We start from the raw sequence: 26,736 nt of genomic DNA on the forward strand, positions 1-26,736 counted from the left end.
CCCATGTGACTGGTTTTGTGGTCCAGGGTCACTGGCTTATTAACTGTTATTATGGCGTGTTCACACCAAATAGGAATTTAATTATTTGCGCGAGTAGATTACATACAAAGTCAATGCAAAGACGCGAATAGACGCAATGATGCGAATTGGGCGACGCGTTTGCCGCGAAATCTCGATAATCGCCTCAATCGCGTCTTCCGCGCAAGTTGAAAAAATTCAACTCGAGCGGAAAATTCGCGTGAAGACGGTGAAATTCACCGAGTTGAGTGCGTTTGGTGCGTCGGCGTTTACAGAGCAGCAATATCATTTATTTCAGACGTCATGACGGAAAAATGATGGCAGAAAGAAATTGTGTTGTTGTTGATGATGATGATGACACACTACTTTTCGCGGGATGTTTTTATTCGCGAGTGACGCGAAAAACGAGAAAAACATCCCGCGAGTAATCTAGAGCGAGTGCGATGCGAATATACACTTCGCGTTTGGTGTGAACACACCATTAGGCATTCATAATCAGAATCTAAAGATCGTTTCATACTGTACTATCATTATAATGATAGTATTCATTATATTAGTAAATACAAAAGCTCAATCTAAGGTATTAAAAAGACATAACTGGATGAATCTTATATGATGACATTTTATTGGACAGTTATATAAAGGCGTTTTTTTGTTCATAGAAGTAAAATTACTAGTTAAGTCATGATTTCACACGCACAAAATAATCAGTTAATATTGAAACATATTAGATGGTTTGTTGGTATTTTGAGGTGTCGTGTATCCCGTGTGAATTAACCCTGACTGTTAGTTTGGTGAGATTTGACATGGTGCCAGCAGAAGATTGCTGCATGCTGCCTCAGGAGAATTAAGCACACTGAATAATGCCAATATCATAATAATGTGGTTTTCAATGTTGATTCAATGTCAATGTATTAATGTGCTATGGTTGTATAGCAGGATATTCAAGAGCGCATCCTCTGTGACGTATTTTATTGCCAAGGCAAAGTATTCCTGGACTCAATATCAATAAAACATTTTCATATTGTTCCATATTTGGTTTGTGAGGTTTATCTATAAAAAAGGTAGTTCCATTACAATCTCATTTTTTATTGTCACCAAGGCTGCATTTATTTGATCAAAAATAGAGTAAAAACAGAATATTGATTACAATGTGATTTTCTACTTTAAATTTTTATTTTCAAATGTAATTTATTCCTGTGATGGCAAAGCTGAATTTTCAGCATCATTACTCCAATCTTCAGTCACAAGATCCTTCAGAGTAACATTTATTTTTATTATCAATGTTTAAAACAGTTGTGTTGTGTAATATCTTTGTGGAAACCGTGACCATTTTTTTCAGGATTCTTTGATGATTAGAAAGCCCTTAAAGTACAGAATTTATTTTTTGTAACATGTAATTGTCTTTACTTTCACTTTTGGTTGATTTAATCCACTCTTACTGAATAAAAGTCTTTTTTTTTTTTTTTTCAAAAACAAAGATCTTACTTACCCTAAACTTTTGAAAAGTAGTGTATGTATCTAATAATATAATAATCAAATGATATGTAGATAGTTTTCCTTTGGAGAGGCTTGTAACTTCAAGGGTATTAGGACCATGAAGTTATGCCTTTTTGTGGCTTCTTCCTCCACCTTCCCAGCCTTCCCTGTGGGGGAGCAGAAGTGCTCAAAGCAGCTGAACCAATGGGAGACAGACAATTTAGTCAGCAGAAGTCAGAAATGTTGAAAAACCTGTACTGACAGTCAGGGTGAGTTCCCTTACACAAGACACAAGATACAGTCACTGAAACTGGCTGCCATTGTGGCGAGGCTCATAAACCACCTCATGTCATGCTCATCAACCGAGTTCACTGAATGCATTTCTAATCTAGACACTTTCTTTTAAAAACTTTAGACATGGGGACTTACTCAGACCAGAAGGAAGGATACCTGCAAAATGGGTAAGTCAAAATTTAGATTGACTGTTGTCAAATCTGTCCCTAAATACTGAAGTAACATTAATAAAGTAATGGATTCGTACACAATATAATGATAACATGGCCTCAAGGTTTCAGTTACATGGTCAAACACATTTATAAGCTCAAAACAAGCATCAGAAGAGGTCATAAGCACATACTGGATAAACCAGAGATGAATTTACGAGATGTTGGTTGTTCTGTTGCGCTGTGAAGTGGACAGTAGTAAGACACGAGAGAAATCCTTGTACAACTTCTGTATCTGTTTGTTTAGAAAAGAGGATTTTAGAAAAAAGGAAGTTGCAGTTGAACTGATTTCCGGCACTTTTGCCAAACTTCTTGACTAATATTTGAGACCTAACAACCACACGGAAAGACATCACCTCTCATATCCTGTCACCTGACGGATCATCAGATTTTCAGACATTAATAACAAGGGTTTTGATGCTTTTATGAGTTAAAAATGCCAGTTTAGTAAAGTGTTATAATATCATAATATGTTAACGCAGAAAGTACTTTTACTACAATCTGTAATGACTGAATTTCACCAGCAGCACCACTTCAAAAAAACACTGTCATTTTTAGAGTGTAAAATAGAGATGATATGAAAGCTTTTATGCAATAATAATGCTTCTGTCATTCACAGAATAGGTCTTTTGACTTGTTAATTTCCATACTGAATTCCATGTTCATGTCCGGACAAGACGAGAATGCATGAAACTTAGTGTCATAAAAGCCCTCAGTGTTTATGTGATGTGACTAAATCTAATAATGCCTGTATCCTTAAAGGGGATAGTTCGCCCAAAAATGAAAATTCTGTCATCATTTACTCACCCTCAAGTTGTTTCAAACCTGTATGACTTTCTTTTTTCTGCTGAACACAAAAGAAGATATTTTGAAAAATGTTGGTAACCAAACAGTTGATGGACCCCATTGACTTCAATAGTAATTTTTTTTTTCCTACTATGGAAGTCAATGGGGTCCATCAACTGTTTGGTTACCGACATTTTTCAAAATATCTTCTTTTGTGTCCAGCAGAAAAAAGAAAGTCATACAGGTTTGAAACAACTTGAGGGTGAGTAAATGATGACAGAATTTTCATTTTTGGGCGAACTATCCATTTAATACAGTAAGTTCTAGAATGAGTTGCTAAAGCATCTTACAAGCCAGTAGGTTTTCACAACAGGCGATTACTTTACTAAATCTTGTAAGAGTTACAACAACTGCTGAAACAGTAGCCTATACGCTGGCATGCATCATTGGATGTAACATGTTGTCTGCCACAGTTGTCATCCATAGTCATCGTCCTAAAAATGCCCTATTTCTTAAAATGTATTATGCCATCTGATAATGCCTGTCAACACTGGACTTGAGATTACACACAACACAGTGAGGCACAGCCTATTATGTTAGAGCAGGTAATGTTTGAAATAATGTATAATCTCTGAGCAATCTTCTGGACAATAGTGTATGTCTAAAGATTACAGGTTTGAAGCAAAGACAATATCATCAAGATCTGAATGAATTTGGTGGTACTGGCTAGTGGCCATCAGAAACCGGTTCAGTTACAGCAGAAGCTCTTATGTTGCTGACAACAGGAGCACACCGGCTCATTGACTGCCTGGAATCAGCTGAAAACAAAACTAGATTTTCTGGTCATTAATGCCACGTGTAATTGCCACATGTGTGACGTAAAGAAATGCTTGAGGTAAAATCAGGAACATTTCAGTTCAAATCTGACAAGGTTGACACATTGGTACTGCTATTTTCAGTATATATAGGCCTAGTATGTTGGATAGAACCAGGGAAAAAAATGAATATAAAATATTTAAATATGAATATATAGAATATATTTGGGATGAATCTGATCAGTTTAGAGATATTCATATGGCGCATCTCCTGCTACTTCCATTTGTCTTACAAAATTGCTCCATATACAGTACAGGCCAAAAGTTTGGAAACATTACTATTTTTAATGTTTCTTCTTCTCATCAAGCCTGCATTTATTTGATCAAAAATACAGAAAAAAATAATAATATTGTGATATATTATTACAATTTAAAAGAATTGGTTTTCAATTTATTATACTTTAAATTATCATTTATTTCTGTGATGCAAAGCTGAATTTTCAGGATCATTACTCCAGTCTTCAGTGTCACATGTGACATCCAGTCTATCACATGATCCTTTAGAAATCATTCTAATATTCTGATTTATTATGAGTGTCGGAAACAGTTCTGCTGCCTAATATATTTGATGAATAAAAGGTTAAAAAGAACTGCATTTATTAAAAAAAAAAAAAAAATCTAATAATATAAATCTTCTTTACTATCACTTTTTATCAATTTGAAACATCCTTGCTGAATAAAAGTATTGATTTATTTCAAAAAAAGAAAGAAAAAAAATTACTGACCCCAAATTACTGACCAGTAGTGTATATTGTTGTTACAAAAGATTTCTATTTTAAAAAATATGCTTCTTTTTTTTTTTTTTTTTTTTTACTTTTTATTCGTCAAAGTATCCTAAAAAAGTATCACAGGTTATGAAAAAATATATTAAGCAGCAGAACTGTTTCCAACTTTGATAATAAATCATCATATTAGAATGATTTCTAAAGGATCATGTGATAGACTGGAGTAATGATCCTGAAAATTCAGCTTTGCATCACAGAAATAAATGATAATTTAAAGTATAATAAATTGAAAACCAATTATTTTAAATTGTAATAATATATCACAATATAAAAAAAAATTTCCTGTATTTTTGATCAAATAAATGCAGGCTTGATGAGCAGAAGAAACCTCTTTCAAAAACATTAAAAATAATAATGTTTCCATACTGTATTTTCACGGATAACCTCTAAATAAAAAATAACCTCTAAAATAAAATAATACTGTCAGACACAAAAATGAAGGTCAAATATTTATTTAAAATACTGAGAAATCTAGCATTCACTTCAGTAAATAAAGACTTAATAAAGGTCTCAAACCATCATCAGCATCACATTTTTCAGTGTTGACAAAATAACCAAATTTTGCACATCACACATGTATTAAATGCAGCCATTTATGGCAAGCTCCTAACTTTTAAAATTTTTAAAATAATGAAACTTTGTTCATGTCCAATTTTTTTAAATGGTATTTACAATCATTCCGATAGAACGTGAAGGCAGCATAAATCTGAACAGCCACAGGTATGATGCAGTATGATGTCTTGGTGTACAGCGGTAGATTTGTGGGCGGGGCGTTTAACAGCTCTCTCAGGTGCGGAGGCTGCGTCATCAGGTGTGACGCGCTCTGATTGGCTGAATCCTGAGTTTGGCATGAGGGTGCTTGCATTAGTTGGGTAGAGAATCGCCCTTGTCGTTGTAAAGGAAAGGTAAATAGCGAAGTTTTACATCAGTGTCCTATAATACATCCCTTACATATAGCACTTAATGTTTAGGCAGTACTTTTTTTTTGTCAAATGAAGAAGGGATTTGTTTTTGATACGCATCTACGTGCTTGTTGAAAAGGTGAGTTTAACATGTTTACATTGTCATTATTTACATATGTCCATAAAGAGCGATGTGATGGGCGTTAACGAGGTTTCAAGTGTAGGCTACACTGCCTTGTTATTAAGTGCTGTTTTGATCCAACACGGTTTAATGTTCATTTACAGTTGTACATCTATCGGTCTGTCTGTCCGTCCGTCTGTCTGTCTGTTCAGAATTGTTTCTAAAAAAATTCGTCACTTCTGCTCTTAAAGGGATAGTTCATCCAAAAATTAAAATTCTGTCATCATTTACTCACATTTAAGGTGTTCCAAGTGTTCTTGTTTTAATTTCTTTCTTCTGCTGAACACAAAAGAAGATATTTTGAAGATTATCTGTAACTAAACAGTTGATGGGCCCCATTGACTTCCATAAAATAGCCTACTATGTAAGTCAATGGGGCCCATCAACTCTAACCCATATTCGTCAAAATATCTTCTTTTGTGTTGTGTAATTCATACAGGTTTGGAACAACTTTAGGGGGTAAGTAAATAATGACATACTTTTTCAGACAATTTTGGGTGAACTATCAATTGATCATTGACAACAATCAGATGTCAGTGTTATTCAAAGACAGGACAAAATGAGTCCAGATTTTAAAACTTTATCAACAGCTAGACTTTGGAAATGAATACACTGAGGGTTTTTATCATTATTATTTTTAATATGCTGTATGCTGTTAAAAGGCAGGTTTTGCATTTCATTGAGTAGCAAAGAATCAGTGAAATCTAGATATTGGGATTTAAAAATGGGTTTTTAAAGACCCATACTTTAGTTATTTTAGAAAACTTTCGAAACATAATTATTTTTATAACTTTAGAAAGGTTTATTTCACCAAACGTTTAAAAATAAATGCTATATTTTAACATAAAGCAATTAGGGAATTGGGAGAGACAGATTTGGTGTTGAATATTTTGTTTTGCAGCTAAAATTATTGCATGAGATGCAAATATATGTATTTATATATCATCAAGGATTAAATCGGGTTCTGTCATTCACTGCAGGAACTCAATTCGAAACATTTTCAAATGGCTGCATATTAAATACTTTATATACATGGATATTGTGCTGACCTGTTCTGTAATTAAAACAAACAAACCTGGAATTTTATCTTGACAAAATTGGTATGCTTAGAATTTAATGGTTAAAAATTAATCAAATTGTAGCGTATGGATCAAGAAGCCCCTGTGTCTTACTTTACATTTTCAATTCATGCATGCAGACATTTGGAAAGCGGCAAGACATCGGCCTTCATCCCTGACATGGAGCTCCGCGAGGAATGGCAGGATGAGGAGTTTCCCAGGTAATCTGCACTAACAGGTACATGCACCTTATCTATGTTCATCTCGAGTGCAAATGGGATTAAATAATGTGATCTTTGTAGGCCCCTTCCTGAGGACACACAGAGTCCTGACGATGAACAGGAAAGCCCTGGAGCTGAGGGAAACAGGCCTGGTAACTTCATTTTTCCAATTAGTTACTGGCCAAAATATGTCTCTTAAATGATTTAGGACTTATGTATACACGCTACTGTTCAAAACTTTTTTACGGTTTTACTTACTGACCCCAAACTTTTGAACAGTTTTACTGACTGACCTCAAACCTTTGAACAGTAATGTGTATATATAGTATTTGCCATTGCCAGGGCTGACCGCTCCTTTCCTTTCTTTCCACTAGTCCCACCGACCAGCCTGGCCCTGACAGGTAATACTGTGAGGAAGAAGCGACTAGTGGCCCCGGCGCTTAGTTTAACGCTGGACAAAACCTCTATGGACCGGAGCATGAAATCAGATGAGTTTGACGCTTCCGCCCTTTCACCATCTGCTGAGGATGACCTAGAGATGGACATTAACCTAGAGGCCTTAGAGACCCCCTCAGACAGCGAGTCTTGCAACTTCCCAGACAGCATGCACGACTTGGAGTGGGAAGGTATTAATTATTTTGACTCTCATTAGGGTTGTGTTGTTTATTGTTTCCTTTGGGTATGGGACAGGCCAATCTTCAGAGAGCACTGGTTTACCATTAGTACTGTGGTCATTGCAGATGATCTTCCTAGGATGGGTAAAGCAGCGATCAGAAAAGCCAGTTTACTGGACCATGCAGAGATGGGACACTTGGACTTGGATCAGGTGGACAGCAATGGGCGGCGATGGAGACGATTCCATATTGGCGGCCAAGAATACCAAGTCAACATGAGCGTTCTGGAGCCGTATCTCCAAGTTCTCTCCCATGGAGGTGAGTTTTTGTGGGACAAGATGGGATGAACATGGTTAATTACAAACTAAATTGACCTTCTTTTATAGGGTATTATGAGGACGGATCGACAGCCATCATCATCTTTACTGCCTGCTACCTACCAGAAAATACAATAGAACATTATGAGTATGTGATGGAAAATCTGTTCAGGTAAAACTTGATGATGATGATTTGGTATGAATTTTCTCTATAAGCAATGATCATTTTTTGGAACTTGAATGTTTATTCTGGGAAAATGCACATTTAATGTTTTTTTGGCTTTAGGTACATTATTGGCACGTTGGACTTGATGGTGTCTGAGAATTACATATTGGTGTATCTGTGTGGAATGGCCCCTCGCAATAAGATGCCTGGCATGAAGTGGCTCCGACAGTGTTACATGTCCATTGACAGAAGGTGAGCTAGTCGCTGTGTAGTTACTGTGATTTATCATCAAGTTGAACAATTTTATGCTTAAAGACAACAGGAAACGACACCGTAAGACATTTTCCAAAAATATTCTTTTAGTATGAAGTTATGAATGGAGGGACTTGATTTTATGCATCAGGATTCCATTTCTGTTAGTGATATTATTGGTTTATACTATTTTTCTCCACTCATGTGGCTAACAAAAAAGTCTGGTGGAGAACATTTACACCATTACATTATAATTTTGATTATGATTACGAAATGAAAACTTTGTTTTTCTGATCAAGAAATGAACGGTTTTCTTTTGAAACAGGAAGTTGTGGCAGAACAGAGAGTCAGTAGAATTTAGGTTGAGACAGCCTGGAAAAACAAAACAAATCATCTTGATACTGCTATTGGTATTAGGGGAAGGGACATCCTCATTCTAAAGATCATTTTATTGGACAAAAATATGTATACTCCCCTGAACAGGAGATGAAAATCAATATTTTTGGTTCGTTTTCCCAGAAGAGAAAGACTGTAATTTTTAAGCTTGTATATTTGATTATTATACACCTTCATATCACAGAAATCTTTGGTCACATTATACATGTTTTATACAAGCGCAAAAATATTAAGCAACACAATTGTTTTCAACATTGTTGATAACTCAGCACATTAGAAAGATTTCTGAACGATCATGTGACACTGAAGACTGGATTAATGATGCTGAAAATTCTACTTCGCATCACAAGAATAAATTACATTTTAAAATATATTCAAATAGAAACCAGTTATTTTAAATTGTAATAATACTTCACAACATTCCTGTATTTTCCTGTATGTTTTGAAAGCCACCAAACTCCTACTGAACTGCAGTGTAAATTTCCATCAGTTCCAGAAGAGGGCGTCTGTGTCTTAGCTCTGACTGTGGTCATCTTCCTTTAGTTTAGTTCCTGTTCAACATGAGATCCCACCTCTGCTCTCTCTTTCTTAATGCCCCTTGTATGAAATATGATAGGAATGCTGTGGACTCGTACATACAGGGCCATGTTATCAGAGTTTTTCCAGACATTCCTAAGATAACCTTTGACCTGTTCTCAGCTGTCATGTTTTTTTTGTTTTTTTTTTGGCTGCTATATTTAGACATTTTTAGATGGCATACTTCATTTAGGATTAGTTCCTTAAGGTTTCTAACTCTTGTGTCAGCTCTCCATGGCAAGTGTAGCTGTTCTCAATGGACGTCACACAAATGGAAATGTTTTTTTTTTTTTTTAAATCACTGTGTGGTTATGTAAGGGATAACGTACAGTCAGCCAGTCATTTTCCCAAAATGAACTCAACAAGGGTGATCAGGATCGGGTCAAGATCCTAAAAGGGGTTGTTTTGTGATTATTGACCAGTCGAAGAAATACCATTGTAAATTCATGTTTAAATTCTCTATATCCTGGCATAGCCATTTCAAAGCCGTATTTCACTCTCCCAGGTGAAGGTCATTCTTATAAATGTTTGATTTGAGGAAATTGTATGCTCTGGAAATTCGTGTCGTTATGGCTTATCATGTGAGATCAGTTTGGGAAATGAGGAACTAAGGAGTGTGGGATGCTCTTGAAAGTCCGATTTGTCATCCCTACTGGCTCCATTGCGTCATTGCATGAAGTTTCCTCTGAGATCATTCATTCGTTGCTGTACAGACAGCAACAGAAAACAACACAAACAAACACCAGCAATCATGACTTCACAGAATCGAGGAGGAGAAAATAACTGAAAGAAGTCCATGTAAATACCACGGAAACTAAAGGGAAACTCCTGTGATACAGTTCTGTAATTTTAGCTTCTCTGATTCTAGTTTTAGTGCAAACACTGACCTTCTAAAATTCTGAGACCACTTTCAAATTCTGCCATTTAAAGTGCTAAAATGCTGATAAATAAGAATACAAAATATTTATCAATAAGTGAATCTGATTGACCATGTCAGCTCCTTCGTATAAAGGTCAGATATTCTTGCTTCCATTGAAGCACAAAAAGCACTTTGGTTTGAAGGGGGACCAACCAAATATTTAAAAAAGTGTGAAATTCTTGTTCAACACTTTTCTTTATTTATATATATATATATATATATATATATAACAAGTTTAAAGTTAGAAAGTGTATTTAATTGTGAGTAATTAAATGGTAGTTAGTAGTAAATAATGTATTACAATTTGAAAATGCAAAATGGACAGATTTTTGCTGACAGTATCAGACTTTTGGACTCTATTACTGTATATAGATCAGAATAAAAGTCTTTGTTTACATAATATGTGTATATTATTATTATTATTATTATAATATATATCTGTATTTGCATATATGTGTGTTTGTGCACAAACACACAATATACAGTTGTGGTCAGAATGAATGGCACCCCTGGTAAATATGATCAAAAATGGCTGTAAAAAATAAATCTGCATTGTTTATCCTTTTGATCTTTCATTCAAAAAATTAGAATTTTTTTTTTGCCCATTCATTTTCTATAGGGTTCAGTTTAGGGGACTGGGACGGTCATGGCAGAAGCTTCATTTTGTGCTCAGTGACCCATTTTTGTGTTGATTTTGATGTTTGTTTTGGATCATTGTCCGGCTGGAAGATCCAACCACGACCCAGTATAAGATATCTAGCAGAGGCCGTCAGGTTTTGATTTTTTATCTGTTGATATTTGCTAGAATCCATAATACCATGTATCTGAACAAGAAATCCAGGACCTCCAGCAAAAAAATAGGCCCACAACATATAAGACCCAGCAGTGTATTTAACCGTGGGCATGGGGTACTTTTTCTGTATCTATAACACATCTGGTGGGTTTGCTGCCAAAAAGCCCTTTTTTTGTTTGTTTCATCTGACTATAGAATCCAGTCCCTTTTGAAGATCCAGTCGTGTCTGACAACTGAATATGCTGGAGTTTATTTTTGGAGGAGCGAGGAGGATTTTTCTTGAAACCCTCCCAAACAACATGTGGTGATGTAGGGGTTGTTTGATATAATTTTTTAGGCTTTCTGACCCCCAAGACTCAACTAATCCCTGCAATTCTCCATCTGTGATCCTTGGAGAGTCTTTGGCCACTCAAACTTTCCTCCTCACCGTCCATTAAGACATTATAGACACACATCCTCTTCCTGGCAGATTCGTAACTCTTTAGATCTTTAGTTGATTACAACTTCTTAATTATTGCCCTGATGGTCAAAATGGGGATTTTCAATTCTTTAGCTATTTTCTTACATCCACTTTCTATTTTGTGATGCTCAACAATATTTTAATGCATATCAGAACTATATTCTTTGGTTTTATTCATTGTGATGGATGATTCAGGGAATTTGGCCTTTGTGTTTCCTCATATTTAAACTCCTGTGAAACAAGAAGTCATAGCTAGACAATTTCATGTTCCTAGTCACCCTGGTGTGCAAAAAATGGTAAATATTTATGGGAATATACTTCAGAGATATCTCCCACCCCCTTCAATTATTGTACTTCAATGAAAGGTTAGATTTTTGCAAATTTTTTGAATGAAAGATCAAAAGGATAAACAATTCAGATTTATTTTTTGCAGCCATTTTTGATCATATTTACCAGGGGTGCCATTAATTCTGACCACAACTGTATATACAAATATAATAATATATATACACACACACAAAGACTTTTATGTTAGATGCGTTTAATCGCGATTAATCGATTTGACAGCACTAGAATAAAGTATTTTGTAGTATTCAGAATAATGTCTTACAAGTCCTAACACTTAAATAACATATGGAAGAAACAAAAGTGGAACTGGTTCTATTTGTGGGTGATTATTTTGGGCTAGTAGACCAGTGGAAAAACAAATTGTCGTCTCCAAGTTTCTGCCTGTGTCCCATGATTCAACGGCCTGCCTCTCATGGTTTCACACGGGTCCGGGTGACGCTCAGCGTTTGCTCCTTTGTGTCCTCATGTTCCGCATGAATCCAGGGAATTTTACCAGCTCCTCTAGTGGGAGAACCAAAGCAGATGTTGGAAACAAAATAGTTTTATGTGGTGATACAAAGTATTTTCCTTTGCTTTTCAGAGTGAGGTCTTACATATATTTTCTTTTCTTTCCTTTCGTTTCTTCTGCAGGTTAAGGAAAGACTTGAAAGGGCTTCTCGTGGTTCACCCGGCCTGGTACGTGAGAGCGGTAATCACCGTCATCAAACCGTTCATCAGGTGAGCACGGATGATCATTCGTTCAGCTTACAGGACAAGATGATCATTATTAGACGTTTCGTTTTAATATCGAAACCCCTCAGCCTGAACCGTTTCTCTCTCGCTTGCAGTGAGAAGTTTAGCAGGAAGATGCGCTTCATCCACAGCTTGCAGGAACTGGCAGAGTTTGTTCCTGTGGACCAGTTGCAAATCCCAGACTGCATCAGAGAGTGAGTGTCCACATCACACCGGATACATTTTCCTGAGCTTCTAACCCCAGTCATTTTTTCTCTCTAAATAATTTCGATAAATCCATAAATAAAAATGAATTCTTGATAATAAATGATTTGTTTTGTTCTGTAGGTATGATGAGCAGATGAACAGATGAAAGTGTCTGATGGAAAGACAGGAGGGGTGAACATACTGTACATACTTCACACTGGGGACTCGGGAGATGGCTGAGGTTAAAGGTCAAGCTTTAGGGGCAAAAGCCCTAATGACAGAAACACTGCTTCCTACCAGACGACTCTTTGATGAAACACACAAAGACCGTGTTGTCCTTCAGAGGGACACAGCTGTGTCAAGCCTCAAGGTGGGTCAGGAGAGATCCGCCAACAACACGAAAGCCTGCTTTACGTCATCGCATTTAACAAACATGCAGTGTTTTCCCAGACTATACAAAATGACACAATACACCTTTCATAAAAGCTTTTATATTTAAGCATGAAAAGTTAAATATACACAACCTTAGAAATATATTGTAATAAAACCATTTCCCTTTTTGACTTGTGGTGAACACCCAAATAAGGGTAAATATTAGATTAAATAAGGTTGTTTAATGGCTCTATTTTAATATTTGCACTAAATGGTTACAAAATCTCATTGTATGTTATTTGAAACCGGTATGAACCATTATTCGTATGTGTACTTCAAACTACTGTCTGTTTTCATCCAAGCGTCCAGGTTTTCGTCTTTTCTGTAAAGTGGTATTGACTGTTTTATTGAACTTGTTTTTATTCTGTAAAATGTTATCAGTGCAAATCTAGCAAGCTTTTAATGCAAAATCAGAGAGCTATTACAATACAAAGTGTATATACGCGTTACATATATAATCGGTCTTGGTTTTCTTCTGAAATAAGGAAATGTTCTCTAATATTCTGCTGCTGCTGCTGCTGCCTGTAAAGTGGCCCATTGAATGTGCTTTCATTTAATAGACTCCTATGTGCAAATATTTATACAAGGCCACACTTGAACAACCTGAGCTTTCAAACTGCGCACATATACTACATGCATGTCTTTTCTATGATATTTAAGGAAATAAAGGGTTATATTAAATACCTGTTGTGATTCATTATTAATTGTAATGAGGAAATAGTGGTTTGGAATGTGTTTTTTTTTTGAGTCGCTATGGAAAAGTTTTTGCGCCTTTCGGGAAACCGGGAGAGGAAGTGAGGTAGCTGAGAGGTGAAACATTTTTCTTTATGCATTGAAATCACAAACAGGAACAGAGAGAGTGCTGGAAGGTTAAATAACAAGATTCCTGTTGTAACGCTTTATGTGCCAGATGTTATAAACCAGTCAATAATGTTTAGTAGAAAGTTCATGTTTTGGATTACTCAAAGCAAATAAATCATTTCAATGAATGAACGAACTATTGAAAGGTTTCAATCGTTTTTAGACCACATATAAAAAATTGTTGCCACAAATGGAATTACAAAAAATTATGCAATACATGTTACATGCAACAACAAAAAATCATATATATTTTAATAGCCAAATAATAATAAAAAATTAGGCAAACTTTTCTTTTTTTTTCCATTTTGTGAGATAGAGCTGCAATCATGATTATGACTGCTGTGAAACCGTATGTATCAAATGAACTTCTCAGGATATATTTTTTGTCCCATCTCTCAAGAATCTGTGGTATCTATTTCAATTTTGTATACCATCAATTCAATATAATGGTGAAAATGGGACAATGCATTGAATGAGGCATGTTTACCAAGGGAAATATCTCATCAATAAAACGTCAGCACCAATCAGTCCATGACAGCCTATTTTACAGTTTTTCAAGCCATTGTTAGAAAAGGAAATTAACATGCAATGTGGTCTGTACTTTGTGCCAAAGGTCCATTGTTTGATTTTTGTAGGCGTTTTGCGCAATCTTTCACACAGGCTGCTTTACTAAGGAAAGTTACAGTAGATGTTAAAACACAGCTTTGATTTCTTCGCCCATAAATTTAAGGCTGAAAACACCAATGTCAAGGAACAACCCGGTGTAGTATTAAGAAAATCCTGTTAGAATCCATTTTTATTGCATTAGTTATGAGCGTTTAACTGAAAGCGAACATGAGTACCTTTTTGCAGCCATGGACATCTTTAAAGTGTACGGTTTAATAGAACAGATACAACTTGTGGTAAAGTATCTGAGCAGAGTATGGCTGCAAATGAACAAATGTGACACTTAATGTAAAATTGGATTTTCTATTAAAGTCAAGCAGACAGAAAGCAAAGAATAAAATTATACAATTATTTACAGAAGTAAAAAATAAAAATCAGTTCCTTAAATGTTAATCCGCTTCTCTCAAACTTCCAAAGAGCATTTTTAAAATACCCTTTAGACAGTAGGATTATTATTATTGTTAAGTGTCTAAAAAAAAAAACCCCAACAGAGAACGCTCTTTGTACAACTGTATTGTTACATATCAAAGCACAACAAAAGGATGCATTGACACCATACCATATAAACAGAACACTATTTATGCTCCCATTTGATCACAATCAATCAGCTGGACTAATAAACTAAAAGATATTTATAAAAAAATAAAATAAAAGAGGAAGGAACAACAAAAGGAAAAGTATCAAGGGACAATAAAGGCATAATGAGTGCTTTGCACAAACATCATGGCTTTCAAACAGTCACACGATACAAACAAAACCAAAAAGCAAAAAGGCTTGCAAGCAACATGCATAATTAAGTTAAGGGAGCTGTTGAGGTCTTTGGCTGAGATGCAAAACTCTGCATGTTTCTCTACACTTTCTAAGAATGAAATGCATTTCTAGAGCGCCACCGGGCATCTCCACACTAAAATTACAGCAAAACATCAGATTTCTAAAGCAGCGTGCACATTCTGAAAGCTTTCGCTACGCACAGTTTTTACTATGGCATTTCCAAATAAATTGCAAGCAAACACTAAAAGTAAATTACAGTCTGGGATCTTGCAAAGCAATGCATTTAAAATACAACATCACAATTACAAATTGTTTAACATTTCAGCCCAACATCGTGCTACGCTGAGCGGTATTCAAAACAAAGTCGAGAGTAAAGTATTCAAAGTGTGTGTGTGTGTGTAAATCAGTGATTTATTCATGGTGCCGTGTGAGGACTGGAAACAGAGAGGGTGTGTTCAAGCTTGTGCGAGGTGGAGCTTGATGTGTGAAAGTGAGACTACATGTGATGTTTAAATAACAAAGGGCAGTGGCTCTCTATTGGCAGGAAGCCTGAACGTATCTGCCATTCAAAGTCTCAACTCAGATAATCAGGTAATAGCCTTTTACTAATACACAGGGAATTTACTCGCACTCCCATCGTTCCAAACTCAAATGCTGCTGCTTTTTTTTTTTTTTTTACAGTGGTGAATTTAAGAATTTTCATGGTTTTGCCCTCCAAAAACAAATATGGTGCACAAACCCAATGTAATACTCACTTTATATTCCAAGTCATCTGAAGCCATATGATCCCAAATTATTGACTCAATACTTCTGAAAACAGTAATTATCAGGTTAAAGGGATAGTTTACCCAAAAATGTACTCACCCTTAAGTTGCTCCAAACCTGTATGACAAAAGAAGATATTTTGAAGAATATAGGTAACCAAACAGTTGATGGACACCATTGACTTCCATAGTATGTGGAAAAAAAGTCAATGGGGTCCATCAACTGTTTGGTTACCTATATTTTGTGTTCAACAAAAGAAAGAAACTCTTACAGGTTTGGTGCAACTTGAGGGTGAGTAAATTATGACAAATTGTTTTTTGGGTGAACTATCTATTTGGGTGACTATTATCAGCGAATAATGACATAAATTTGGTCCGTTCATCTCATGAAGCAAATGTATAACTTCAGAAAACTTGGAAATATAGGTCATACAAGCCTTTTTTCTCAACAGTCATGATGTCATTAGGTGTTGATGTTGTCGTGCATGAAGATTATTCACAAAAAATTCCACAGCAAAAAAGAAAGGTTAGGTTTGAACAACCCAGTCATATTGGCCTTTGTAAATGCAATACCAGACTTGCGGTAAAAATCCTTATTTTCATTATATATCCATCTACTATACACATACCAGAAGGGCTTTTTTTATCATACACTAATCAGCAACAATTTGTGCATCTGTTAATGACAAGCAGCTGGAGACACTGTAAAGGTATAGGTGCACATATATTCCCATTACAAAACAAAAGCAAACACACATTTGCGCACATTCTTATCAATGACAGACTATGCCAAACATGCCAGTTATAACTTTGGGAAGGCAGTCAAATAGTCTCCTGTGTCAAAGTGATAAGAGCCTTTCCTCTTCCACTGCAAGCACAGCCAGTGTCTCAAATGCACACGTCACACATTCACACTCTTTGTCAGGCGCTCTCATTCAATCCGGTCCAAATTTAATAACAAATGTCTCCTGTGAAACATTCCAGAGGATCCAAAATATAAAAAACCTGCAGAGGTGGCGTCCATGTTTGTAGCTGCAGCAATCGGAGGCTGTTGTTTCTGTGATCAAAATCCGCTCTGTATCTCCTCTTTATTGTTCAGTGCAGCTATAGCTGGACAGGTTCTGCTGAGGACGCTTTAAGGAGCTTGGGGTAAAACCAAAAAAAAAAAAAAAAAAAAAAAAACCTGGGGAACAGATTAGGGTCCATGGTTAAAATTGAGTGAACGTGAGAGTATGGCGAGGAAGTAGAAGGTGTGCGTGTTCATACTCACAGGTCAAAAGGCTATAACAAGCTGTTTCGTCCATTAGCGTGAGGCACTTTGGATCTCATCTGTTGCTGCATCGGGCCAGACTGCAAGAGGAAGTGACACAATCAGGTTATCGGCATGGAAAACATGCATAATTATTAACGAAAAGTCCACAAACAGAAGTTCACTTTAACAAACACAACTATTCTTTTAGTAGTAAAGTCATTTTTCATTGAAAGTCTTAAAGTAGTCATAAAGCACCATTTGATTCCTCATGATGTTTTGAGGTTTATTTTTTAACGCCACGTTAGCATTGAGGCAACATGGCAAACACAAGGTCAATATCACAATCCATAAAATTTTAAATATTACAACATAAAACATTTCAACTTGACTTGAGATAGAAAATCTAAAATACATTCTGGTGAAACATTCGGAAATATTCCATGTAAACATGTTTCTGAATAAAAGCGTTTTCTAGCATTATCAAAAAAAATTAACACTGATGTTTTGAGGTAAAAGAGTCTCATGTACTAGGAAAATACAGTAACTTTCAGAATGCAAAACCTTCTTCTGTGTCAAATAAAAGAGTCCTTCCAAAGGATCCCAACATTAAAGTGCCATATGCCGTTTTAAAGGTTCCAATTTTTTTTTGAAGGTCTGATACAATATGCATCCAATGTCAAAAAAAAAGAGAAAGTTTTTTCATAATATGAGCCTGTGTGTGCACATCACCTCATTTCTCAAAAAGTCTTTAAACATGTCGTTCGAAGATTCAGTCTTTCTAAACCCCGCCTTTCCAAGCGCCTACTCTGCTCTGATTGGTCAGACGGCCCAGTCTGTTACATTGTTATGTAGGTATGTAAGAGAAAGTTGACGACTTGTTTCAGCAGTTCAGAAGCGATTCTTTCTTTTACGAGACAATAACTTTATTTGTCGTGCACTTTGATCTTTAAAACTTTGCAGACTTTTTACATTCACAAACAGCTACATTAAACACTAATATCTGAAAACATGATATTTAATAACAAAGATGATGATTATTATTATTATTATTATTCTAATGACCCTATGCCGTCTTTTTAAATGAAGCTTTTGTTTATATGGCATACTGTTGCATAATAAATGCTGCATAAACTAAAAGAAGTTCACACTTCTCTAGGCGGAGCTGAAAAAACCCCTACATCCTTCATGCAACAACAAGCCTGTTTCACACACAGAGCTCTTCACAGCGTCACACCCATTGTTACATCATGTGTCTCAGGAACACGGAATCTTACAGCAGAACGAGGAGGAAGTCCATTTCACTGGGTCATTCTATACACAAGTTCCCAGCACAACACAAAAGAACAGAGACACAAGGGAAAACCCAGCGAGTCAATCACCTGTTCAACACTCGGTACATCACATGGACTATGAAAGGCTGATATCAACTAATACAGCTTATCAGTGAAAGATTCAGCTATCAGTATTGTTAACAGGTCCAGTTTTAGCTTTGATAAAACTATTAAAGCCGCCATTGAATATACTGCTCATTTCTTAAGAGGTGTGGAGTAAACTACACATGAAGCTAAAGATCACCACTTCAAAATCAATCAATGACCACTGCAAAGACCTTGACGAACATTTCCTCATTTAAAGAGCTCTTTTCTGGCTCTGATGGGCCGCCCGCCAACATTCCTCTGAGCAAGTTGCAGTCTGCTTGATTCTGCCCAGGTATTCACATTCAGTCCCTCTGTGAACTGCAGGATTAGGTAACTCATCACTTTCTTATTTGACAACACAACAGCCCAATGAACACAAGCTAAGATCTCACACGAGTTCCACTTCAGGTTCACATCTTACACGTGCACCATGTCTACTTTTTTCAACCACACATGCTTTGTGAATTAGATTTATTAGACAGAATAATCATTTTATTTATTTATATTTACAAACTTAAACTAAATACAAATATATTACCCCCCTTTTGTTTAGTTTTTTTTTTACTTATTATTAAAGAAAAACTGAAAGTCTTGGCAGCACAGGAGGACCACTTTATTGGGAAACGTCCAACATCCATGTCAAGGAGTTAAACATGACATGCTCAGACAACTGGCAGGTCCAGCGGGTGTGAGGGCAAAAACGAAAGGGAAAGAGGGCAAAAGAAAAACCACAGGGATTTTCTAAATGTTTGACAGAGGGTGTCAGGTGTATTTGTACAAAAATCACCAGCAACCCCGTTTGCCTGTATGACTCAGAGGTTAAGTAAAGAATCCATGCAGAAGCATTCATTCTGTCACTGTACATTTATTATAGCCATGTCATAAACATTAAAATGAGTGAGTCCCACTGTACCAACACAATAAAACATGTCTTACCGGCTGCATGCCATCTGCCATTTCACCAGAGCCTATGTGTGTCAGATGAACGAAATTTGTGGGCTCTCCGATCATGCTACGGTCAATTCTCCTCCGTTTCTTCTTCTGTGAACATAAAGGCTTATATTAAAGAAAGTCCAGCATAAAGATACAAAGCACATGACTGGCAGACAACTTAAGCCACAGGTGTTCAAAATATAAGTGTAGTGAGTGATCTCAATGAAGCCCGTCATGTGACCACACCAGTGCCTGGATGATATTACACTAAATTTTCCCTATGGAATCTATTCCTGGATACATCCTGAAGATCCTAAAAATCCCCAAATGTTATACCGTTTACTCAACAGTTTCTCTTTTCTTTGTTTCCCAGATCTCGCCTATGTGGTAAAGTTACAAAGAGATTATACCAGTAAATCTAAAAACAAAACCTTGTATCAACAACCGGAATAATTATTTGATGAGATCATGTGCCAAAGTAGGGGTGTTGGCATACATGCCATTACTCGTCTGCCCACAGTGAAGAAAGTGCGTTTAACACCACATGACACTGGATTTATATTGTCAAGCATCAAATATATTTTCTAGACTCATCTGAAAACTCACACTATAGTTTTGAAACAGGCCAGAGATCATTTGATGTCAGTGTTCAATTCATTTGACTGATGTAAAAGTGTACAAGTAAGCCGCACCAGAGTCTGTTTGAAAAGGTGGTCTGTGTATGGTTCATTTAAACTCTGGTACAATTCACAATTGGTATGAACCATCCTAACTCACAGAAGTGAGTCGCTTTTGATTACACATTTGCAATGCATGTTAATAATAATAATAATAATTCATTAACATTATTTTTATCATTACATAAATAGTACTTTCTAAATGACAGTAATATTCTAATTAAACAATCATCACTGACAAATGTAATAAATACTTTGAAGTACAATTTAGACTAAAATAGGGCTATAAATATTTATTTTTAATTTATGCATGATGATTAAAATGATAATTATTAATATTATTTTATAATATAAATATTTATTTCTAAATAGTAATTTAAGAAAGGGTCATGACATGAGAAATCAAAATGGCCTTGATCTTCTGACATATTAGAGATCTTTGTACATTATACATCCTGCAAGTTCCATAGCTTAAAACGTCCTCCTCATTAATATAAACAAAGCATTTATTTAATCAGGCTCCAAAAACGACTCGTAATGATACTGCAGGATCTGTGACATTACAATTGACTGCCTCCAGACTTCGACGAATAGTTATAATCGCATCATATGCCCCGCCCACTTGCATTGAGTTGCTTAATGGCTGACATTTGGCTACATCTGAAGTGAGCTTCGTGTCGCATCAAAATCAAATAGAACCCATTATAATCACTGATGCTGTCTACAATGGATATAGTACACAGATGCACGTTCAGTTTCGGACATATTCACACACTTGAGTCTGTCGACAACAGGACAAATGAAAGTGTGAAAAACGTTCACTTTGACGCGTCCCGTTTAAACAGCTCATTTGCGTCTCTGTACAGACTTAAGAAGAATCCCAGCATCAGGAACAAATGGATGGTTTATATTAATGCTGTCCCAGATCACATCAGATAATTATATGTTTGTTCAGAGCATTTTGTTTTGCAAACTGGGGAGTGTAATGGAGAGCTCGCAAATAAACTTAGAGTTAGAGAGTTAATTTTGTTAATGAAAAATGTTTGTCGACAAGCTTTTTTCCCCATGACGAGAAGATGATGAGATGACAATAAGGTGCAACATGCAATATCGTTGACGAAAGAAGACCAGACTAAAATGTAGAAAGAAAAAAAAAAACTTTACCAAAATCTCTTTGTCAAAAAAAACCCCTATAATATTACAGAATGCTGTACTAGCCTCTAAAAAACTAAAAAGTACATTTGACACAGGACTAAGACTAAATAAAAAAAATAGCTGACAAAATTAACTCTAGTTGAAAGATGAAGAAGCCAAATGTATTGGATCTGACAGCAGCTGCATCGCAATCCGGAAGTAAATTATTTCATAAGGCTTTTTCATGGGTGTTTTCAAAACAGTTACGCTTCACTATTGACTTCACTTACACACGTGCATTAGCAAATGGAGTGGATGTTGAGACTGTTTCCTATGCAATGATGTTAGCCAATCATAACAGTGGCAGTTTACTGACAAATCTTAAAGGAGTCGCCCCTTAAAAACAGATCATTTCAGACGGTGTCAGAATGAGGGTTAAAAATAATCATTTTTCCACATATTTGTTTGTTTGCTTTTGTGCAAAAAAATAACCATTAACATTATAAGTGAACCTCAAGAAACATTAAAATAAAAAATCCATATCATGACCCCTTTAAAATAATTAGCCAATATGACAAAGTCAACGGGCACTTTAAGGTACTTATGAATAAAACATGGTTATAGATATTTCCTTTTAGTTTATGTACAACAATTACCATAATAAATAACAATAACAAATGCATTATTATTGTTATTTTTAAACTATATCCCTTTTATTAAATTTTTTTTACCTCAAAGTGCTAATTAGACTAGGCATATTGCTGTTAATTATTATTTAATAAGAAAGAATACAATTATTAGTATTATTATGAAAGAACGAACCATCCAGTGTGAAAACAGCCTAAAGTTATAACTCCATAAATGCAAAACTCTTGTCTAACTCCAGACATCCTTCAAAGGTGTTTACTTTCATAATCTGTATATAGCCAATGGCCCATAGCACATGTCCTTATCTGATGCAAGGAGACATTTAAAGTAATCATTTTATCCAAATCAGTTTAAGAAAATTGCTCTTGCACTGGGAAGTAGAATTGGTCCGTATTACAGATGCCCACTGATGTCCAACCCCACCCCCCCACCCAACAATAGAACAAACAAGAACCTAAAAATAAAAAGAGGAAGGAGGGAGGAAAAGAATGAGCACTCCCAGCTCGGAGGAGCCAGCTTCCCTTCAGAACCCCCTGTCATTGTTACAGGAGACCATGGTAAACCTGGGTCACTCATCATTGGCTCAGAACCCCAATCCAGATAAAGCAAACTGACTAACAAAGATTGAATGGAGCCAAATAATTTGTCAAATGCATAGCTATTCTAGAAATAAAAACATGATTCTTTTACTTCCAGGAATGTTATGGGGATAGTCCAGCCAAAAATGGAATTACTGTCATCATTTACTCACTTTTCCCAAACTTTACTTTGTTTTGTTCAAGCAACACAAAAGGAGCATGTTAGCAGAATGTCCAAACTTTCTCTTTTTCCAATGAAATGAAAGTAGACAGCCAGGGACTGTCACGTGCCAACAGGCTCATAAAAGCGCCATAAAAGAGATCCATATTGTATAACTCATGCTCTATTTTCAAAGTCTTTTAAAGCCATATGATTATTTTGTGTGAGGAAGACTGATAATACAGTCATTGTTCACAGCAATAATATAATAACGTTTGAGGTCACACCTGGTACAACACATCTTTTGAGGCACCACATTTGAATATGCACAAGCACGAATGAGATTTTAGAGCTAAAGTGGAAAATAAAATGTTTAGATAAAATGTAACATCAAACCATATGGCTTTAGAAGACTTGGAATATAGTATGCGAGTCATGCAATACTTTTATGGTGCTTTTTGTTCATTTTGGAATCTGACATATGGTGGTCACTGCATGAAATATAGCAGCATCAACATTATGTTAAACTTAGGGTGAGAGAATGACAACAAGTTTCATTTTTGGGTGAACTTAACAAGAACACATGACGAATTTAACAAAAAAATACATTGGAAGCATCATACACTACCGTTCAAGATTTTGGGGTCGGTAAGATTTTTTAAAAGATTTTTAAATAAGCTCACCATGGCAGCATTTATTTAATCAATCAGAAAAACAGAGTTAAAAAAGGAATGTTGTGAAATATTACTACAATTTAAAATAGCTATTTTGTACTTTAATATATTTAAAAAAAATAAAATTTATAATTTATGTTATGGCAAAGCTGAATTTTCAGCATCATTACTCCAGTCTTCAGTGTCACATGATCCTTCAGAAATCATTCTAATATGCTGATTCGCTTCTCAAGAAACATTTCTTAAAACATTTTGAAACCAGTTGAGTTGCTAAATATTTTTGTGGAAACCTGCGATACATTTTTCTTGGTTCAAAAGAACAGCATTTATTTAAAATAGAAACATTTGTAACATTATGTCTTTAAAGTCACTTTTGATCAAATTAATACATAACTGCTAAATAAAAGTATTATTTCTTTAAAAACTCTTACTGACCCCAAACTCTTGGTCATAAATCCTAATAATAAATATGCATGTATGGGCACATTTATCAGACTTCCTTCACATGCGAAGTGGTTCGGATCCATGACGCTACCTCTACACATCCACCCGTCCAATGACAGAGCATTCTTTGTCCATCTAGGTTTCACGTCTGGCTTCACTCTCCAAAACACATTTGCACTCCTGACAAACTCCTGAGACTATCTGGGTCACATTCACATCAGCTGAAAGGTTTCTTTTCTATCCTAGACCAGCGTGAGTCATTCTTCGCGTGATTAGCGAACACAAAAATTGCATGAGCCACGGGGAAGGCCAAATTGACGAAATTAGTCCAGATGTTGATCTCAAGAGGAGCCTGGTATCAATACCTGTGACTCATGCAGATTCTTAAAAACTAGGTTTTATTGTATTAGAATGGTTTATGATGAAAGTCTGGGAAGAAACTATAAATCTCTCCAAATGAGGCACTTACCGGAGTAGGTTTGGCTACAACGCAGCAGCCGATCTTATGCCAGAACGCACTCATCTCCGGCGCGCACCGGTTGGATTCCCCCCTCTCTCTCGCCACCCTGCAGGCCGTTTAGAGACGAGATAGAGAGAGAATCTAATCCTCAAAACTCAGCGATATAAGCCGTGGCACGTCCAAAAACCTCTGTCCTGATCACCGACAGAATCCTTATTGATGTCTTTGCTTTAAGTGTATACACAAGACCCCTTAATTCCCTCAGTTATTCTGGGCCCCTAATTTCCAGTTGATTCTGTAGGACTGTGGTGTTTATGCCAGGCAGTGATGTTGCAAACAAATCTGTTTAATGAAAGAAAAAAAAAAAAAAAAAAAACGATTTTAATGAAGTAGACATGATCCATCATACAAGCACACCATAAATTTAGCGTACCACATAAAAAAAAGAGACAGATTACAAATGAAGCACATAAAACCAGTAAAACAAATACAAGATCTTGACCAAAAATGTATGCACCTCTTGGCGGAAATAAATATTGTGATGTTATTTCAATCAAGATGTGCATCAAGATCTTGTATTGACAATGCAAGAGTCAAGCACTAGCCTACCGGTATGTAAAGTTTACTCCAGCACATCCCAAAGACTTTCTATGAATTTAAGGTCTAGGGTCACAGGTGCCAATTCATGTGTGAAAATGATTCTTCATGCTCCTTCCCAACCATTCTTTCACAGTTTGAGCCTGATGAATCTTGGCTTTGTCATCCTGGAATGTGGCCATGATATGTCTTTCTTCCTACATGGTTGTTTAAGAAATGAAAAGCTACTCTCTCCATCAATTAGGGTTAGAAGAACTGTTGCCAAACATATTTCACATGCTAGAAACATAATAATCAGTAATCACTGATTAATCACAATGCAATAATGACCAATAAAAGACTCATTTTTTTTTGGCCGGGCAGTGTTAGTACTCCAAATAACCTTTAAAAAAATCTGAATAGTCCTACTATTTGCGTAAAATAAAATGTAGTATGGCTGCCCATCATGCAGTAATATCATGACATTTCCAAACATACAATTTAGTAATACCATGCCATGGTAGGCTTACTTTGCTACAATTGTACTGAATATTTCATAGTACTCCAATTCATTAAAAAAAATAGCATGGTATGGTGGATGTTGAAAAAAAACAACACATGGAAGTAGTACCATGGTAGTTTATAACAAATTAATGAATTAGTTAATAAACAAACAATAGTATTTAATCCAAACTTTGTAACTGTCTCAAACGTAGAGCTGTGCTGTCTAGATAGACAGCAATCATAGGGCCCTTATGCTGTCTAGGAAGGCAGCTCACTATTTTTTTTTAAAGACACACAACCGCTTTCTTGTGCACTGACACTTTAAAGTACAAAACCGTTACAACTAAGCGAAATACACGGAAAAATCGGTGTAACAATGAGCAACAAACCTGTTAAACAGACAGCTACTAAACACACCTAGAATGAGTTCAGTAAACGAGGAACAACGGTTTACAAACGTCACAAACCACTCAGCCGCAAGCAGAAAAAAACAAACAGCCCGGTGGAAGTTAAGGAAAACACTAACGCAGTGTCTAAACGTTTAGAAAAGTTTTTTTTTTTCGACAAGTTTTAACTCGCAGCACCTCGATGATTAAATTGTCAGAGAGTAATCCGACCAAAGTTAATTTGACTATCTATCTCGTCTTTCTTACTCGAGCACACAAGCGCTGTTCTTATTCAAACCGAACTGTTACTGAAAGTTTGGCACAACAATTCAGCTCGACACCGGGCCATGGTAGCGGCTCAAATGAATTAAAAAAGTTCAACAGAGTCTTGGGAAAAGTTATTTTTCCTCATACGATATAAAATACAAAGAAATATGCTTACTTCCTTACATGTAAAAGAGAGTCCCAGTGAAGCGCCTCTTGTGTGGAGAGCCGAGGGTGGAAATGACTCTGTGTTTCCCAGATCACTGACTCTGAGGTGTGGTTGAAGTTTCCCCCATTAATATGAGGAAATACTTTAAAACAGAGACCATCAGCGCCACCAATGGGCTACTGATATAGACCCAGAAGACAAAAGTTGGTGAATTTAGTATTTTTTTTCTTCATGTCATTACATTGTTAGAGCATAAGAAACAAATGAAAAAGAAAAAACAAACATTAATATATATATATATATATGTATATATTGTATTCCTATGTTATGCTGTGTAAGTTTAGTGTAGTGGACTACCACTGTGTAGTGGACACCAGGACTCGTTTAAAATATAAAAA

At 35.9% G+C, this 26,736-nt stretch overlaps 2 protein-coding genes across 3 annotated transcripts; one reads left to right on the plus strand and one right to left on the minus strand.

Annotated features, from left to right (window-relative positions):
* The first annotated feature begins 1,757 nt into the window (after positions 1 to 1,757).
* Positions 1,758 to 14,001, plus strand: bnipl (BCL2 interacting protein like). 2 transcript variants are annotated; one of them, XM_081389369.1, is made up of 10 exons: positions 1,758 to 1,958; positions 6,728 to 6,808; positions 6,890 to 6,960; positions 7,183 to 7,434; positions 7,549 to 7,740; positions 7,809 to 7,911; positions 8,026 to 8,157; positions 12,280 to 12,366; positions 12,477 to 12,575; positions 12,709 to 14,001. In XM_081389369.1, exons 1-10 carry the CDS (start codon positions 1,915 to 1,917, stop codon positions 12,731 to 12,733), a joined length of 1,086 nt encoding a protein of 361 aa, XP_081245495.1. In that variant the 5' UTR covers positions 1,758 to 1,914; the 3' UTR covers positions 12,734 to 14,001. The 2 variants fall into 2 exon arrangements, with proteins under 2 accessions (XP_081245495.1, XP_081245496.1); XM_081389370.1 differs by lacking the exon at positions 1,758 to 1,958 and adding an exon at positions 5,262 to 5,487 and having other exon boundaries at positions 12,709 to 14,000.
* An 814-nt stretch (positions 14,002 to 14,815) lies between these two features.
* Positions 14,816 to 26,445, minus strand: cdc42se1 (CDC42 small effector 1). The gene is made up of 5 exons (XM_081389372.1): positions 26,356 to 26,445; positions 24,449 to 24,781; positions 19,668 to 19,772; positions 17,332 to 17,411; positions 14,816 to 17,244 (listed from the first exon to the last, which is right to left on the minus strand). Exons 2-4 carry the CDS (start codon positions 24,500 to 24,502, stop codon positions 17,343 to 17,345), a joined length of 228 nt encoding a protein of 75 aa, XP_081245498.1. The 5' UTR covers positions 24,503 to 24,781; positions 26,356 to 26,445; the 3' UTR covers positions 14,816 to 17,244; positions 17,332 to 17,342.
* Between the last annotated feature and the right edge of the window lie 291 nt (positions 26,446 to 26,736).

The sequence above is a fragment of the Scardinius erythrophthalmus genome (genome assembly GCF_964197995.2).
Source record: "Scardinius erythrophthalmus genome assembly, chromosome: 16".
NCBI classification, from domain to species: Eukaryota; Metazoa; Chordata; class Actinopteri; order Cypriniformes; family Leuciscidae; genus Scardinius; species Scardinius erythrophthalmus.

Bases quoted from the DNA above. Each gene is read 5' to 3' on its own strand.
- bnipl (XM_081389369.1), top strand. From the start codon at position 1,915: ATGGGGACTTACTCAGACCAGAAGGAAGGATACCTGCAAAATGG. The intron at 8,158-12,279 runs GTGAGCTAGTCG...TTTCTTCTGCAG, and splicing joins TACATGTCCATTGACAGAAG to GTTAAGGAAAGACTTGAAAG. The intron at 12,576-12,708 runs GTGAGTGTCCAC...TTTGTTCTGTAG, and splicing joins ATCCCAGACTGCATCAGAGA to GTATGATGAGCAGATGAACA.
- cdc42se1 (XM_081389372.1), bottom strand. From the start codon at position 24,502: ATGAGTGCGTTCTGGCATAAGATCGGCTGCTGCGTTGTAGCCAAACCT. The intron at 19,773-24,448 runs GTAAGTGCCTCA...TTATGTTCACAG, and splicing joins TTGTAGCCAAACCTACTCCG to AAGAAGAAACGGAGGAGAAT. The intron at 17,412-19,667 runs GTAAGACATGTT...TTCCTCTTGCAG, and splicing joins TGGCAGATGGCATGCAGCCG to TCTGGCCCGATGCAGCAACA.